Raw genomic sequence first — 17,485 nt, forward strand, 5'->3', positions numbered from 1 at the left:
TGTGGGGAATTTGGGTGCGGGCCGCGACCCGTAAGACATACAATTTCCACCTACGCCAGAGAAGTGAGTGGACGTGATGAAACGAAACATCTGACCGACGGTAAAATTGTGGCATTCTACCTATCGTCTATTCTACAAAAAAAAAAGTTTCAAAAAAAGTTTCCCAAGGTCTCCATGCATTTAGGTATCTCATCTCATCTCATCTTCTCATACATCCTGTGTTTCCCCCAAATAATCTACCAAAACCTGCGTTACAGTGGCGCTCTGTTTCCTCCCCTAAGTATCCTCCGAGAAGAAAATGTACCAGCCAAAAACTCCCAGAATGAGGAAAGAAGAAAGGCGCTACAAACGATCGCTAGTAGAAAGATGGAGCGGGGTGTGCGTGTATATGATCTTGCATTCGAATCTCGCAAACCCTTAAGATTTAATTTCAAAGGGACGGACGGACGGGATATCATGAAAGCTGTCCTAGCTTTTGCAAAACGGTCAAAACTCCTGGATGATAATTAATCGGCGATCAAAATATAGCGAGCATATAAACATACCAGTAACGCCTTGTGTCAGAGTGTAGCCAGCCTCGGTGTTGTGGGCGCCTAGACTAACGGTAGTCACATGTTTTACTTTCTTCTGCCTCTCGAGCTCATTTGCCCAACGGAAGATAACCTCATCATCACGACCATCACCCATGACGGTCAGGAAATCAACGTTTGCATCTCCTGATGCCTCGATTTGTTCGTAGATCTGTGTAGCTGCGGTGCCTTTAGACCAGTCGATTGGTGCGACGATGACAGCATCTAGAGGTTTGTTAGAAGAAATTTCGTATGAGAGAGATAAAATTGCTTACGTTCGGTTGGAATAGCCTTAACTCTCTGCTCCTCACAAGCATCATTGATATGGCTTGCACAATCACCAGCTTGACGACTCGCGGATTCTGGATCCTCGCAACTTTTATAATGGAAAATCAAACTGCAATGGCGGCGCTCGATCCAAGACCCAGGGGTACGTTCGTGATAATATTGCATGATGCCCTCGACTGAATCCTGCCAATCGTGCATCTTTTCTAGGTTGGCTTGTTCAGTCCACTCTGAAGCGCCAAACTTTTTGATAAAGCAGCCATTTTCAGCGATGAGTCCAAGGTTTGGAACTCGCTTGAACAGACGATCAAGTTCTTCCGGTTGACGGCCTGACATCACGTAGACGGTATTACGCTCATCAGCGAGGACATCGTTCAAAACATCAAGTGTACGCTAGTAATATAAGCACCTGATTAAATCACGTGTGAGAATGCAACTTACCTGTGGACTTGTGAGAATGATATCGTGTGGTGAGCCCCAGGAAGCGAGAGTTCCCTCGTAGTCAAGCATAAACAGACGTCGCTGTGACTTCTTGTATGACTGGCTCAAAGCATTAATAGAGAGACGAGGTATCGAGGTTGTATCTCGACGATATTGTTCGTCATATACTTTATCAAGCCTTGCTAGGAAAGTGGTGAACCAGTGCTCAGCTGTATGATGCATCACAGCTTCGTATAACTTTGACCATCGTTGCTCTTTCTCCTGGTCTTGCATAACCAAAGCTTTGAATATGGCGTCTGCGCATTGTCTGTAATCCCATGGATTGACCGAGAGTTCGTTACCCCCAAAGACAGAAGCACTACCGGTGAACTCGCTCAGGATGAGCGAACCATTCTTATTATGGCCGGCAAATTTGCCATCTTGACAGAATAGATATTCGTGACAAGTCAAATTCATACCTTCTCGCTGACTTGCAACCATTAGAGCATCGGCGACCGTAAGTAAAGCCAGATACTGCGGGTAACTGATATCTTGCTTGAGGTAGACAAGTGGCTGATATGCAAGATTCGCCCAGGAAGAATTTACTCTCGTGACAATGTCAGATACGGTCGCATCGAGCTCAGCTTGCTCAGTGGTAGATGTCGCAACTTGAATCATTACCACTTTGTCTCTCCATTCCGGATGTTTATTCAAAAATAGTTCGTAAGCCAACAACTTTTGGCGGACACCTCGGACGTAATCCAATTTGTCTCGTGCAACGATCAATTTCTTCCCTCGATATCGCTCTTGCATAGTATTCAACCATTCCGCAACAGCTGGATCTGCGCGACTCGTTTCCAAAGCGACTGGATCAATACCGATGGCGGTATCAATAACATCAACGAAACGCTCCTCGAGTTGAACTCCATCATTCGTGGCCTCGACGCAGAGGAGTCGGCTGCAAGTTTGAAGGAAATGGCGCGCATACTCGTGAATTTGAAATCCGATAAGATTGGCACCCAACATTCCCTCGAGAAGTTCCTTCCGCACAGCCAAGCAGCGGAAGACCTCAGACGATGGAAACGCAACGTGAAGGAAGAAACCAATCTTCGCATCGGGCAGCTTCTTTCGGATCATATTTGGCACCAACAGAAGATGGTAGTCGTGAATCCAGATCACATCTCCGCGTTTCCAGTTTGCAACAATTTTATCGGCAAACGCTTGATTGACTTTGACGTAGTAGACCCACGAGTGGTCCTCGTAAGCTTTGCTTTTTGGGTTATCTGGGATTTGGTAATGGAATACCGGCCAGAGGATCTGCTTGCAGTAATGCGTGTAATGGCCATCGAAATCTGAATCCTTGCAAAATACTGTCAACGAGTCGTGTTCCGTAGCCAAACGATCCTCAATATCTTGCTTCTGCTGCGTATCTTCTAGAGCGTCCGTAGGCATTCCCAAGGTTCCAACCCAAATCTTGTCATCCAAACATCCGCTTCGTTCCGCAGCTGCGACAGCATTTCGAAGTCCGCCGTTTCCTTGATCTGCAGGCACCACATTCCAATTAGCATGAGCAAATACACGGTCGTGACTTTCACTCCGTCCCTCAAGTTGAGGCTGACGGATTCCAGCCCGACCGAGTGCAGCGGCCTTCTCTGCAGTCTTATTGTGCTTCAATATGTCTGCTGGAGGAGGAGAGCTTGCGCGCGATCGGGGTTGGGTGAAGAGTCTACCTGTTCCCCATGCTGGCGAATGCGGATCACTGGGCGCAAGAATAGATTTTGGGCCCGGCTGCTTTGGGTGGTGGATGTTGAATTTATTGGCATCTCCCTGCGAGAAGAAATCGACATGGTTGTCTTCTGCGATCGGAGTGTCGGGAGGTGTAATGTCGCGCTGGTTAAAAAGACTGGGTGTTTCTAAAACATCGACCTTGGTATTCGTTCGAGTGAGCGCGCGGATTGGACGTTGTGGTCGAGGCGGAGCCTGGTTGTTCGGAGGAGTAGTAGCGGTCGAAGTAGGTAGTGAGAAGTTGATAGTGTTCGGGAGAAAGCTGTAGACAGAGTTCAATCAGTACGTTGTTCTGAGTAACAGAAAATATGCAAGGCGCCGCCAACAAGGCTGCATGGATCAATGCGCTCGAAGCTGCAGAGAAAATAGTGCAGCTCCATCGCATTCGTGTTACAGGATTCGCAAAGAAATGTAAAGATTTTTCTGCTGGACTTTGGTGCTAGAAACTAAGTTCCTCTTGGTGGCCAAGTAGGAAAAGTGAAGCTGAGAATTAGGATGAGGAAGTCCGAGTACTTACAGGGACACCACAAAGACCGTCATGGTAGTAGATGCACTGGTGGATGTTCAAGACCAGCTCGCAGAACAGAAAAAAGGAAGACTCGTAGGATGGATAGCCGGAATCGCGCAATCATGGGCCCACGGAGGAAGAGTTGCAAAGTTGCGAAATGTTGAGGTGGGAGGCAACCAAGGTTTGTATAGTTTTCCGAGTGCTCTGTTGCCAACCGCTGTGACGTTGGTGCAAAGGAGCTGCGGCGCCGACGACTCCTCTAGAACAATGCCTCAAAGCTTGATCAGTCGGGTCTCTGGTTGGTGTAGATCCCGTTTCAGAATGCTGAAGCGAGCTAGTATTAATTGATTTATGATATGTGAGAGGAAGAGTGAATTATCGCTTATATAAGGTTGAATCTTCTCGATCTTTCTCGATGTGATTCCAACTTTTTTTTACATGTGTTGGACAAGCTACATATATTCCAGAATACAGTACAACATGTCGGTCGCGGACATATGGCACTTTGCTCCTGTTACACCATCGTGATCATCTGTTTATTTATGACTCGGCGCTTTCTTGCATTCTGGATGAGATATCGACGCTTGTACCAGTGAGGTAACAAGAAATTCACCTCGTCCTCCGGAGCAAAACATTCCAAGTTGTGGACCCAAACGTTGCTTGCTACGTCAGGAACGGAACGCTGCTCGCTTCCCGGTTTGGCTAAGATGGCGTCGGCAGAAGGCATCGCCCCTGTCACCCGCCAGGACTTCATGGTCCAGGCGAGAAAAAGCGAGTCCAGAAGAACCGCAGGAGAAGCCTACGGAGTACGTGGTCTGTAGATGCAGATGGCAAATGGCAATCAAGAAATGCCTGATGCAACAGTCGTACAGAACGGCATTTGCGGTCATGGCAAACCAATTCGCATGTCAATATGGTGCACCGCGGAAGTACCAAGTACCAAGTACCTACGGTTGTACTCGTACCACTGCGCAGTGACTTTATGCTAAATAATCTTGTAACATAGTGGTATGTTGATATGATGCTCTGTACCTAGGGTCCAAGACAAAGCTGGTAAGGAAAGAATGTTCCGCTGTTGCGATAGATAGGCAGATGGTGACTGCCAATGATAATTCCCTCAAACCATTTCAAGATTATTCTTGTCGCTTCAGCCACACCTCAACATGCTTGCATGGGCGAATCTTCATGGCGAATCTTCAAACAACACAGCAACCCGTTCGCAAGAGAATCTCAAGGCTGCTAACCGGAGCCACTCACCAACCAGGAACCCAAGGCGTGCTAGATCGAGTGGAAACCAGGAGGACACCCTCACCTAAGAACTCTGTCGCAACTACTTGGCCGTTATCCAGTTCATGGCCACGTCTCCCGTTGATATCAAAAACGAAGCATCAGCGGATAAAAGCACAATTCAAGAGACCCAGTTCTGGGCCGACTGTTTCCGAGGATATGTTTGCGGGTGGCTGTTTATTGGCCTCTCTGTCTTCCAACACACCTAAGGAACGCTTACCTTGGCGCAAACTTCAATATAAAAAGCTGTCGTCGACAAATCTGTATGCACGCCTCCCGCACTGTTGGGCCGAGCATCTCATATCGCAATCAACATCATTAATCATTGGTCTGCAGCCTGAATTCCATCCACTCTGCTGGGTTTGTCGCACTGTACCGCTGGCATCTTGACTGCAGCTTACCCTTTTCCGATTCTGCAGTTCTTCTTGGCATTCCATTGCATTGCATGGAACGATAGCAGGAATGCAGTGGGACGTGATATGAACGATGACATGAGTCTAGATCAGGTCAGCCTGTCTTCACTGTTTATGATGCCCAACGTAGGACAATGACTGCGAACTGCTTATTCGACGTAAATTTGACAGACAGGTTCAAATATGGTCATGAATCTATTAATTCGACAATAGCGGGGAAAATGAAGGTATCAGAAGTCGAAACTTAGATTGAGAGACAGCAACGGCTCGGCATTACGCTACCTCCCCACTCGCCCCCCTTGGTGAAGTCATATTATTGCAAGATGCCTTCGCCTGTTGTCAGCGAATACCGAGATGTGGAAAAGAAGTCGTAAACATGCCTCATGTGCCCCACATTGATTATTTATGAGCATTCCCGTACGGTTGTGTCGCTGGACTTTTTTTCAGGATAAAGCTTTGCCGAGCTATAAATTTGTTTGCTACTGTAATCAGTCAACGTGGGTGGCTCTTGGGTGAAAACGTATATGTGGCTCACATTCTGTAATTGATCATCATGCCGGAGGAAAAGCTCCGGTCGCAGCTCCAGCGCTCCTGTCTTTGTTAGTGAATGGTTAAGGAACTTCACAATTCTCGCTCTTACGGTGGTGTGCCTTATCCCAAGTACTATTCTCTTCATGGCACAGAATTGTGTTATCATTCTCCGGGTCATCTTTTGAGTTTAGTGTGCTCAGCCGTATCGCCGAACCTACACGCACTCTCCTCTTGTAAGTTGTCGGTTTGAATATGGGTTTCCAATGATGGTGTGGTGATTTCTCTTGCTGTTGTTATCACTCGAGTCTTTTTGCGTCTCCCTTCTAAAAAGTTCCACAAGTCTTCGAGTACCTCAGCTTCATCACCAGCGGTATATATTTCTAGTTGGCGTTTTCCAGTGCCATCTCGGCTTTGTGCTATTTTAAGAGCCGTATTGTAAACTGGATCTTCTCTTCTTCTGGACTTGTCACATCCACTACAGACTAGATCAGCCTTGCTAATGCTGCGAGTTTCGGGAGTGCGGAGATGATCAATCTTGAGGAAGCGCTCCATAAAGGAAAACGCCATCTGCAAGCTGCAGTATTGATCACGGAGGTAGAGTTCAATGGCTTCCTGCGGGAGCTGAGACAGAAACCTTGCGCTATTTTCCTGTCCCTCAGGAGATACAGCGACTATCTTGCCAATATGCTTCACTATGTCCAATAATCGACAACCAACGCCATCCGTTCCTGCATTGTCTTCTTGTCTAGCATCTGAGAGTGATGGTATTTGTCCTTGATGGTTGATGGCATTAATGCGGATCAGCCTCTGCAACTCACCACGGAGAATTGCATATCGTGACTCCATCCCAGGGGGCTCGATGACCATCTGAAGACTGCATCTGTTAAGGAAGGCGGAGTCCATCAGCTCCGGCATATTGGATGTGCAGAGGAACAGTATGTTGGAATAAACTTTTAGTCGATCAAGCCCCGTCAAAAGCGCATTTGTCGCCCTCAATGTATCCTGTGATTCTCCATTAAGGCAACCTCTCTGTCTCGACATAGTCAACGACTCAACTTCGTCAATTAGAACACAGTTGAATTCGCAGGGCTCGTCCTTGCAAAGTACCGCAAGCGTGGTGCAAATATCGTCAACAATTCTAGCACTCTCGCTGAAATACTTAGAAAGCAACGTGGATGTCTTGATTTGTATCATTCGCGTCTTTGTGTAATCCGAAGACAGTCGGATCGAAAGTTTCTGGGCGATAGATTGACAGAGAGTGCTTTTGCCGGTTCCTGTGCGACCGAAAAGGAGCACAACCCGGTCTCTGCACGTCTTCTCCGTCCCTGATTGCTTCATTGAACGAACTGTCGCACATCAGACACAACGCTAGCGTAACTGAAGGCAACCTCACTCATGTTAGTTATTTTCCATACAAGATTCGACTTGTGGCCGTCATCGAAAACAAGCCTTGCAGCCAAAGTTAGTGAGACATACAACATAAAAAGCAAGTCCTACCTTTCCCATGCTCCATGTAAAGCTGTGTTAGGCAGATACATAACCTCCGCCTGCGGCAAGAAACTACTTTGCCCTACATTCGGGGCGTCCTGGATGAGAAAATACAACCGGACATCAAAGCGACTAGACCTCGCGCTGACCGAATAGTACTTGGTTTGGTGAGTGGCTTTTGAGTACTCGACAACCTTCAATGATTCCAAGAAAGATTTACTCCACTTGTATAGAGAGCCCAGATATATAGGGGTGTCTTTAATGAGCACAAAATCAGTCATCGGGACTGCTGATACGAACTCATTGCGAGCTGCCAGTCGTTTGTGTTGCGGGTGTACATACTATCCTCATCCGCGAGAAGATCCTCGTCGATTTGAAAAGAAAAATCCGCGGCGAACAGTCGCGATCGCAACTCATCTTGTAACTTCAACAGATTAGAAAGAAAGAAAGTAGTTCTTCTCGGCTAGCAAACCTTGTCAATCTCACAAATCGGAAGTTCCTCTTTCAACTGCCCTTCGATAAAAACAGTGCCGTTTCCCAGTATGGTCCTGGTTTCCTGAAGGGTTCCATCTGCATTCGAAACCGGAATGTCAGATGTTTCTCTTTCGATGTCGTCACCAAGAGACTGAGCAGCGATTGTCGAAGAATAAGCAGGCGTGGAACACTCAAAAGAGGCAGAAGGTGTAACAGGAGACTTCTCGAACCACTCCTCTAGCTTTCGGCGGGTAAAAACATCATTCTCCATCCTTGAAATATACGAAATGGACACATGAGAGACATAGAGATGTATGAGAAGAAAATCGTCAACTAAACCATGATTGCTGATGAGATTGTGTGAACTGTAGGAAAGATCAGAGTTGTTGTTGTGTTGAAGGAACTGGGTGGTCAGAGCTTCATGCAACAGATGTGGCGACCCAATGTGGCTGAAGCTAAAATGATCCAAGCGCCGGTAGGTTTGACATCAAGCAGCGTCATTTCTTTCAGGGGATCGTAATCGTCTGGGCTCCTGTTGCGCCAACACATTCTGATCGCAACATCCATCATGCTCGATAACTATGTTCGTTGAGTTTTGAACACTCACAGATTTCAAGATGCTACCGCAAGCCTCAACCATGGCGAAGGATTGTACGCGGAGACCCGACGCGACCCAACCTACGAACGGGCAGCAGGATATATTAGTACAGGGCGCCTTGTCTCTCGTCTTGGGGGTTTCTGCTTTCATTGGTTTCTGCGTAATGTGCCCTGACCATCGTTTGAGCATGTTGACTGATATTGACTGTGTCTAGTTTCTAAGACCAAGATGGAAAACTCTCTATGCCGCGAGGAAGCGCCAGTTGCATGCCGCTGAAGCCTTGCCTGAGCTTCCGGATAGCTTTCTGGGATGGATGCCAGTGCTGTACAAAGTTACAGAAGAGCAGGTCCTGGCTTCTGCAGGACTTGACGCCTATGTTGTGAGTTTCGAGAGTCTAGAGCATCTGTGAAATACAAAGGACTAACTCTGTCAAGTTCTTGTCCTTTTTCAAGATGTCCATCAAACTTTTCGGGGTCATGTTTCTCATCACTTGCGGTATCCTTGCCCCAATAAACAAGCGATATTCCAAACTTGTAACACCGCGCCTTCCTCACGAATTATACCAGGGGGCCCTTTGGCGGCCGGCACAATTATATATGGAGGATGGGAAAAGCTTTGATCAGGATGGGTCTGCTGCCTTGAACAGAAAAGACGAGGAAAACCACCACTATTTGTGGGCATACCTTGTTTTCACCTACTTCTTTACTGGACTTGCGTTGTACTTTATTACTCGGCAGACTCAGCGCATCATTCGTGTTAGGCAAGACTATCTTGGAAGCCAATCAACGATTACAGATCGAACAATTCAGCTTTCCGGAATCCCCAAGGAATTAAGATCGGAGGATAATATTAAGGAGTTCCTGGAAAAGCTTGAGATTGGGAAGGTCGAAAATGTGACGCTTTGTCGTGACTGGAAGGCTCTGGATGATTTGTTGGATCGACGAGCTTATGTCTTGAGAAGTCTAGAGGAGGCCTGGACTGTCCACATTGGTCGGAAAACCACCCAGTCGCCCATGCCACGGCCAGAGCCAAATTCTGAGGACACTGAGGATGGAGAAGAGCACCGTGAGCGAGACAACTTGCTTGGCGCTCACATCATGGCATACGAACAACCTCGACCTACTACACGCATCTGGTACGGATTGCTGAGGTTGCAGAGCCGAAAAGTGGATGCTATCGACTATTATGAAGAAGAGCTTCGAAAGTTGGACGACAAAATTACCGACGCCAGAAAGAAAGAGTATAAAGCAACACCTGTCGCTTTTGTCACCATGGACTCGATTCCTGCTTGCCAAATGGCTGTCCAAGCTCTCCTAGATCCAGAACCTATGCAACTCCAAGCTAAACTAGCTCCAGCACCTACTGATATTGTGTGGCCAAACACTTATCTGCCTCGGTCGAGCCGAATGCTGCGGTCTTGGACCATAACAGTATTCATTCTACTGCTCACCATTTTCTGGTTAATACCAGTTGCTGCTTTGGCAGGACTGCTAGATCTGTGCTCCATTCAACAAGTATGGAAGGGGCTCGCCGATGTACTCGAAAGTCATTCCACGATCAAGTCGTTGGTGCAGACAGGACTACCTACGTTGGTTGTTTCTTTACTCAATGTTGCTGTCCCGTTCCTATACGATTATTTGGCAAACCTGCAAGGAATGATTTCCCAAGGCGACGTTGAGTTGTCAGTAATTTCAAAAAACTTCTTTTTCACGTTTTTTAACGTGTTCTTGGTCTTTACGATTTTTGGTACTGCCAGTCGTTTCTGGCCTGCACTCCAAGAGTTTTCGAGGGATACAACACAACTTGCATACACTCTAGCCAACTCTGTACAGTCTCTAGGCAACTTCTATACCAATTTTATTCTACTCCAGAGTGTTGGTCTCCTGCCCTTCAGACTTTTGGAATTTGGCAGCGTTTCGTTGTATCCAATCATGCTCTTGGGGTCGCGCACACCTAGGGACTATGCTGAGTTGGTACAGCCGCCCATCTTTAAGTATGGGTTCTACCTGCCCTCTGCAATCCTAATCTGGATTTTGTGTTTTGTATACAGTATCTTGCCATCCGGGTACATGGTGGTCACATTTGGACTAGTATACTTCGTCTTTGGCTATTTTACGTACAAATACCAACTGCTCTATGCCATGGATCATCCACAGCATGCAACTGGAAAAGCATGGCCAATGATCTGCTACCGTTTACTCGTTGGTCTTGGCGTATTCCAGCTCGTAATGGCTGGGTTGATTGCTTTGAACTCCGCCTTCACAGCAGCTGCCCTAGTGGTTCCCTTGATACCTTTCACGATATGGTACAGTTACTACTTTGGAAGTACATACGAACCACTGACCAAATTTATTGCTCTCCGAAGTATACGGCGAGACGATGACGTTGATGTCAACATCGCTGATGAGAATGTTGGAATTGACCATCCTCCTGGGCGCATGCGCCGAAGAAGTTTGACTCTTGACGAGGACCGAGAGAAAGGATTAAAGTTTGTCAACCCAAGTTTGACGGTCCCGTAAGTAATTCACTGTTATCCTTTTCAACCATGATTTGTATCATTCTAATGGTCATCAGTCTCGAAAAACTGTGGATCAACAAGGCAGACGACGCCAATAATGGCGATCCCACTCCTCTGGATCAGCAAGAAAGCACTTCAAGTTCGCTCAGTTTAGGCGACACACATATATGGCGGGACAACGGGGATGCTAATGTATAAGGGCTTGAGGTGGCAAGGATATGGAATTTGTTCAATGCTATCAATATCATGGGTAGATGATCACTGTTATCAACAAAATTTGTTTATTGGGTCGGTCTTTCCGCGTTACGGCGAAGTACATCTTTCGGAACTTGTAATTACCTCTATACCCCTATGTACCTTCCTTAAATATATTCGAAAGTCAATCACGTCCAGGACTCTCGATTCTCGAGTTTCCTCCTGAAAATAGCTTAATGAGTTGTTCTTCTCCGCAACTATCCTAATTGCGGGAGGCGCCCATGACATTCGTTATATTTTTTCTTATAGATTGCTTATGATATACAGGTTCCGGTTCGCAGTCCCGAAGCCCTCGTCTTTATTATTTCCTTATGACGGTCGTTTCCTATCACTCTACACTCATTAGCCACATAGCCTCCTCTTCGGGGGCTGTCGACAACACGTCTTCTCAAATCCTCCTCTCCAGAGGTGTTGCAGATCCCGATTCTGTACCTATATCTTCAACCAATATCAATTCTCCCGCTATCGTTACCTCAGTCTTCGAATCCCCGACGACTCACGTTATGACTGTCAGCGATGCTGCATCTCGGCCAGAACCTACCATGCAATGGCCTGATATCAATGCGCAGTGCGATGAAGGTATGTCTTCCTTATGCGACTACATATCAGCCACTACTAGAGAACTGATCTGGCACAGTAGATTCTACGGTAGATGTCCATGAAAGCCTACCACCAATCGCTACAAAGCCACTGCCACGCCAGAATACCTTTCTCGAATTGACTCCTCCCGCCGAGTCGACTTCGAAGACGAAACCCCCTCCCTCAGCACAAACGAGCGCCGCGGTCCAAGTGACTGAAGTAGACAAAAAGCCCGAACCCGAACGCGGGAGAACTTTGGAAAGAAGTCCTCGGATATCAGATCCTCTCGCTCGTGCGGATTCGAGAATAAGACTCAGCAACGCGACGCTTGATGTTGATACGCATGCTATCAAACGACGAGTCAGTCGAAGTAGCACCTTTCACGATGATCCAACCGCTCCGTCAGCAATTATGGACGATGATCTGCTAGAACCTTGTCCTCATGAACCACTTTGCCAAACTCTTTCAGAGGTTTTGAACTCGCCAATCAGCTCTGCTAGTTTTTCTGGCAGCGTATCGCGCAGCAACTCGGATTTTGTTAGCCGGCAAGCTTCTCTTGTTCCTCCATTTACCCTTTTCTCTACTTTCAGCGATCACAGTACCTCTTCGCCCCCAGAACCGATCAAAAAGCCAGACAATGAAACCGATGAGGATGAATTGTCAGATTCCGACGAACAGGCGGACGACAACGTACCATATGATCATGATCCAGCGCATGATGAATACGGCCATGAAACTCAAAAGACACCAGCGCCACCGCAGTCAATTGCAGTTTCACTGCCCACTGAGATCCTCCAACAGCTATACTACAACTTATCGCCAGCCGACTTCCACACAGCCCGGCATACTTGCAGAACATGGCTTATGGCTAGCTTGGAACGATCACTGCTAGAGACAATGATTAGACGGGGAGGTTTCTCTAGCAGCATACTTCAAGAGATAACAGCCAACCACGTTCTTGATAGTAACACTAAAACCAACGACGAATGGCTCATCAGTAAACGACTTTCAAGGGAATGTGCGCTTGGCCCTGCATGGACTGGCAATGGATTGACCACCGATGAAGACCCAACGAACGCGTCTAGCAACGCCACTTTTACTGAAATTTCAATGATTGATTTTACCGAAGTTGCATTACACTACCAAGGAACGGATTCTGTTGGCACAGTCTTTACCGTAAGCAACTGCGGCCGATTTCTCATGGCAGCCAACGGCTGTTTGGTCTACATATACGAGCTGAATCGCTCAGCTTCCCGTAGCGACACGCCGAATAATGTCAGTCCCGGAAGCCTGCGACCGGTCACAGGTATTATTTGTCCGCACCGAGTTCTAGCTTGCAGCATGGATACATCTTCGAGGAGATATGCCATAGCCATTCTTCTGGAAGGTCGAATGGGATTGGTATGCGACATCACTACATTGAACCGCCAGCAAGCAGGAGCTTCGCAACCTAACGCAGAGCGAATTGGGCACTCAGAGAGCTCTAAACCGCATGGGAAGGAATCTTTGTTGGCAGACGGTCCTAAGGGTACTTCGTTTCTGGATCGCATATCACTCAATAGTTCCGCATCGATTTTCAATGGCGGCATACCATCCACGGAGCCACCGTTTGTTTTCCCTGGAATAGCGACATCGGGCACAAGCTTTGCTCCGGCTAACGACTCTGAGTGGCTGGATGTTTTTCAAGGTGATATGCCTAGTTCCTCACAAACTGCTGGCCCGAGTTCTCGCCATCCTTCGCTTCCTCGAGCAGGAAAGCTCCGCCAAAATAGTAGATTGAAAAGCATTTTACCACCTCACAGAGAGCTCAATTTAGGTGAAACGGGTATGCCAATTGAGACTGGTCCTCGCTCACTTTACCGAAATCTTTGCTCTGATGATGATCCGCCTCGCTCGGTAGCGATATGTCCTCAGCGACGTTGTGTCGCGTTTGGTTGTTCGTCTGGGATAGAACTCCATTGGGTTGATGCATTGACAGGACAGGATTTGAATAGATGGTTCCCTCTCACAGCTCCTAGTGACTACCTGTATTTCCTGCCACCAAGACGAAGCGTCGATTCTGCCAAAAAGCTACGACTTATCAGCAGTGCAGCTCGGCCTAGCGAGCAACCTGCTTTAGCCGAACGTGCTTTTGGTAGACGAAATCGAAACAGCATCTTGTGGGAGAAACTTGGTAGAGCTACTAGTGTTGGTGGGAATAGTCAAAGTGCCTGGAATCGACAGCCTTTTGCGACGAGAATTTCTGGCAATGCTTCAGCCGGTCGAGCTGGGTTTGGGAGGACTGAGCTTTCGGATCATTATCGTGCCATGCCACTCAGTGATGGTTACCACATACTGTTCACAGACCCTGTGACTGGACTACTATGTCTGGGGAGTGATGCACCTGTCGGTGGGCCAACCAAATTGTTGCGCAAAATATGGTTCAATGGACCTGAAAATATGGGTAGTCCTCTTGTCTATACAAGTGGCTCAGATTTGAAGTGGGGTGTCAGAGTCGTTGCTGTCTTTGGCTCGGAGCAACAGCAAAGTGTATGGTTGTTTTCAGTCCCCGCCGACATATTCACTGCGGAAAACCATGCCAATCAATCTGGCCGACCACTATGTACACCTCCAGACACATCAAAGGATGTTCAGAACTGGGACTGGTTGGACTGGTGGCCGCAAAATGGCGCTCAAGAGTGGAATAACAACACTCAGGATCCTGACCCTGATCTCCTTGCAAGAAGTACCTGGCCAGTTAAGATCACCGGACAGGAAGTTGGGAAGTGTCAAGGTGTTACTGATCTTGCCATTGATGCTGGTCCAGATATGACGATCTGGGCGTTTAGCAAGTCTGGTATCACGAAGGTCTGGAGAATCAATGATGGGCGGAATCTAGAGCCCAGGATCAGATTAGTGGTTCGAGATGGCACGATCCGAAATGTCGACGCTGACGGCGATGTTGAGATGCTTAACGCGACTCCATTGCCTGATAGTGTAGAATCAACCTCACCACTTCCGGAGACATTTGACGGCACATCTTGCTCTGATACGCTTCACTTTCCGTCAGTTAAGGCTAAGCGCGATCGGATAGAATGGAGTCAATGCAGTATCAATCAAGATTCTCTAGGTGATGTTCTCATGGAGGATCTGCAATTTCCGAATAGTCTTGATGATGAGATTTCTGATGGGTCGTTTGAGGATGTAGTGACTGGGTCGGGTGTTCGGGGCAGGGTTTGGTATGAGTCGGAGGGGGGTGGGGAGAGACTTCGTGGAGGAATTGACGGGCATTGCGAGGATTGATATTGAGATTCGTTGAGGGTTGGGCTGGGGTTGGGCGAAGAGGGAAGAAGGGAGAGGGGAGAGGGGTGTTGAATAGATGAAAGCATTGGGTGTAGAGTCGCAGACTTAGGATACGTATTACCTATGAATTACTCTCTTGTGCTTTATTTGATTATGTCAGTGGAATGGTGATATGTTGTGAGTGATACACTTGTCGATATACAGTACCATGGCTGTTGAATGAAAGTTTGACACCCAATGAACTTTCGAATTGAACACTCAATGAATTTTGCACATCAGATAAAGACTCAAGTCTAAACATTAATTTACTTGTGTGAGATAACTGACGAAACTCACACCAAGCAGAGCAGCTAGACAATGAACTAGACTGTCAAGTGCAGTTCCCCCTAATCTCGCTCGCTTGGCTGCCGCATTAGCCACCTCACCCGCCTGAAGGGAAGTTCATCAAGCTTCAAGCTTATCACCTCCTACACCTCTCCAGTCCACCTCACAATCCTCTTCCAAATCGCCATCCCATCATGCTCTCTCTCAACCCTATCCTCCAACGCCTTCCTCTCCACCTCCTCAACATCCAAATACTTCGGTACATCCTCCAACAACATCTTCGACAACTCAACGCTCATCTCAGGATGACCTTGCAGCGTTAAAATGGTATTGGCAGCGTTGACGAAACACTGGTTGTTTTCTGCTAATGCGATGAAACCTTTTCCCCGAGTCTTGACTTCGCGCTCGTGAAATTGGTGGATGTTGTAGTGAGTTTCTGAGGGGAGGGAGGTGGTGAAGAAAGTTTGGCCGTTGGGTGTTAGGGTGACTGGATATACTCCAATCTGAAGGATGAGGTTAGCAAATGTAGAACTTGCTCGAGGAAGTACAAACCTCTGCATGATCGCTATCCCCAACCGTCCCTCCAAACGCGATATTAATAGTCTGGTGACCCCAACAAATTCCGACTATCTTCTGACTCGGACACCTCTCCACTGTCGTCCGTAGGAAATCTTGCAGTTTTAGGATCCAGGTAATATCTTTCGCCATGGCGTCTGCGGTTCCGCCGCTTAGAACTATTAAATCGTATTCGCCAGCCTCGGGGTAGACTTGGGCTTCTATGGGGTCGAAGGAATCGACTTGTGCATCGGGACTGGCCTGCGTGATGCAGGTTGCGAAGGTGGTTTTGAAGGCATCGTCGAGGAGGGGAGTGGATTCGGCGGGGACGGCGTTCATTAAGATTGCTGCTTTGAAGGGTGGTGGAGTTGTCATGTTTGTAAGTTTGACTTAGAAGTCTTGGTGCTGATGTTTTCTTAGTGAGTGAGGGCTATTCAGGTTGTATAAAAAGGCGAAAAGTGACAACGTAATGGGTGGCCTGTTTACGGCTGCTGCCTAGAACGGCAGCCCTTTTGTCAAAGGATTATTCCATATTGCAAAAATTCAACTTCTTCTAAGTTCTAATTGATTACTGTCTGAGAATCAGAAGGTAGACCAGGCATAAAGACACTTCGTAAATATGTTAACATCCCGTTGATCAATCTATACACGAAGCGAAAAGGGTCACGTGGAAGTTTTACACGCGCCCTTTCGACATAAGAAAGCATTGAACTAACGTATCATTGGCTGCAATATGATCTTCAGTCGCTTTAAGGTGGGGTTCTCTCGTAGGCTCCTAAACGTCGAGGGACTCCATCCCATCTTTGCGAAAAGGTGAAGCCACATCAAAACACGATGCTCTACTGCAACCAAAGCACAGGATTCAGTAGCGCGTTTAGTAACCACCTGTTATTTCTGTATAAAATAAAGCCTTTCGCTAAATAGGACTACTTCCCGGCAAATGAAAAGTTTTCCTAAAGCCGAGATACATCTACCAGCCTAAATTTCCCTTCCAATAAATCCACTTCAGCAGTCATGCTTCGCTCGCCACTGGCTCAGACTCATATCTCTTAAATCATTCATCGCCCATGTCTCTCTCTGTTGATGATAGTCATACACACGCTGTCTTCTCTCATATCTTTCCTCCATTGCAGCTTGAGCCCTAGGCGGCCCAAATAGTAGGTATAGCGGATCTTGTTCCCAATGCCGATTCTTTGATGGCAACGGTCTCGGCGGTATCGGTTTGGGGACGTAGTTCTTTTCAATTCGCTCCAGGAGAGCATTGAGCTTTGCATCATATTCTGGATCTTTCTTTTTCAGATAATCCTTGCCAATCAGACGTGCCGGGATACTTTTGAGATTCCGGCTTGGTTGAGGAGAGTCTTGTTCTCTTGCGACCAGTGTTGTAGTGGTGGAGAGATTTGATGTTGATGCATTCGTATCCTGATTTGTTCCCGTATTTCCAGAGGTGGAAGTACTACTACTTCCTGCGGCGGTTAGATCTGGAGTTGGTTTTGATCTTTTGAATAGACCCATCTTTATTCTGGTTTCGTTGATTCTGTTTAAAGTTATTCTTTATCAATTCTTGTAGATGATTCGTATATCTCTGGCTCAGTGCGGCGTACAGAGATTAGT

At 47.2% G+C, this 17,485-nt stretch overlaps 5 protein-coding genes across 5 annotated transcripts; 1 reads left to right on the plus strand and 4 right to left on the minus strand.

Moving 5' to 3' along the window:
* Positions 1–454: 454 nt before the first annotated feature.
* On the minus strand, positions 455–3,599 carry GLAREA_00273 (UDP-Glycosyltransferase/glycogen phosphorylase; the record flags this gene model as incomplete). The annotated part of the gene is made up of 5 exons (XM_008085033.1): positions 455–495; positions 546–794; positions 845–1,247; positions 1,296–3,321; positions 3,577–3,599. The coding sequence occupies 5 exons, from the start codon at positions 3,597–3,599 to the stop codon at positions 455–457; spliced, it is 2,742 nt and encodes a 913-aa protein (XP_008083224.1).
* Positions 3,600–5,670: 2,071 nt separating this feature from the next.
* GLAREA_00274 (P-loop containing nucleoside triphosphate hydrolase) lies at positions 5,671–8,031 on the minus strand (the record flags this gene model as incomplete). The annotated part of the gene is made up of 7 exons (XM_008085034.1): positions 5,671–5,858; positions 5,908–5,976; positions 6,023–6,948; positions 7,146–7,247; positions 7,296–7,542; positions 7,629–7,710; positions 7,759–8,031. 7 exons carry the CDS (start codon positions 8,029–8,031, stop codon positions 5,671–5,673), a joined length of 1,887 nt encoding a protein of 628 aa, XP_008083225.1.
* Positions 8,032–8,398: 367 nt separating this feature from the next.
* Positions 8,399–14,992, plus strand: GLAREA_00275 (F-box; the record flags this gene model as incomplete). Its single annotated transcript, XM_008085035.1, has 6 exons — positions 8,399–8,518; positions 8,573–8,737; positions 8,793–10,873; positions 10,933–11,015; positions 11,399–11,710; positions 11,769–14,992. The coding sequence occupies 6 exons, from the start codon at positions 8,399–8,401 to the stop codon at positions 14,990–14,992; spliced, it is 5,985 nt and encodes a 1,994-aa protein (XP_008083226.1).
* A 467-nt stretch (positions 14,993–15,459) lies between these two features.
* Positions 15,460–16,246, minus strand: GLAREA_00276 (Class I glutamine amidotransferase-like protein; the record flags this gene model as incomplete). The annotated part of the gene is made up of 2 exons (XM_008085036.1): positions 15,460–15,819; positions 15,869–16,246. 2 exons carry the CDS (start codon positions 16,244–16,246, stop codon positions 15,460–15,462), a joined length of 738 nt encoding a protein of 245 aa, XP_008083227.1.
* Positions 16,247–16,876: 630 nt separating this feature from the next.
* GLAREA_00277 (uncharacterized protein) lies at positions 16,877–17,386 on the minus strand (the record flags this gene model as incomplete). Its single annotated transcript, XM_008085037.1, has 1 exon — positions 16,877–17,386. The coding sequence occupies one exon, from the start codon at positions 17,384–17,386 to the stop codon at positions 16,877–16,879; it is 510 nt and encodes a 169-aa protein (XP_008083228.1).
* Between the last annotated feature and the right edge of the window lie 99 nt (positions 17,387–17,485).

This window comes from Glarea lozoyensis (assembly GCF_000409485.1).
Source record: "Glarea lozoyensis ATCC 20868 chromosome Unknown GLAREA3, whole genome shotgun sequence".
Classification (NCBI taxonomy): Eukaryota; Fungi; Ascomycota; class Leotiomycetes; order Helotiales; family Helotiaceae; genus Glarea; species Glarea lozoyensis.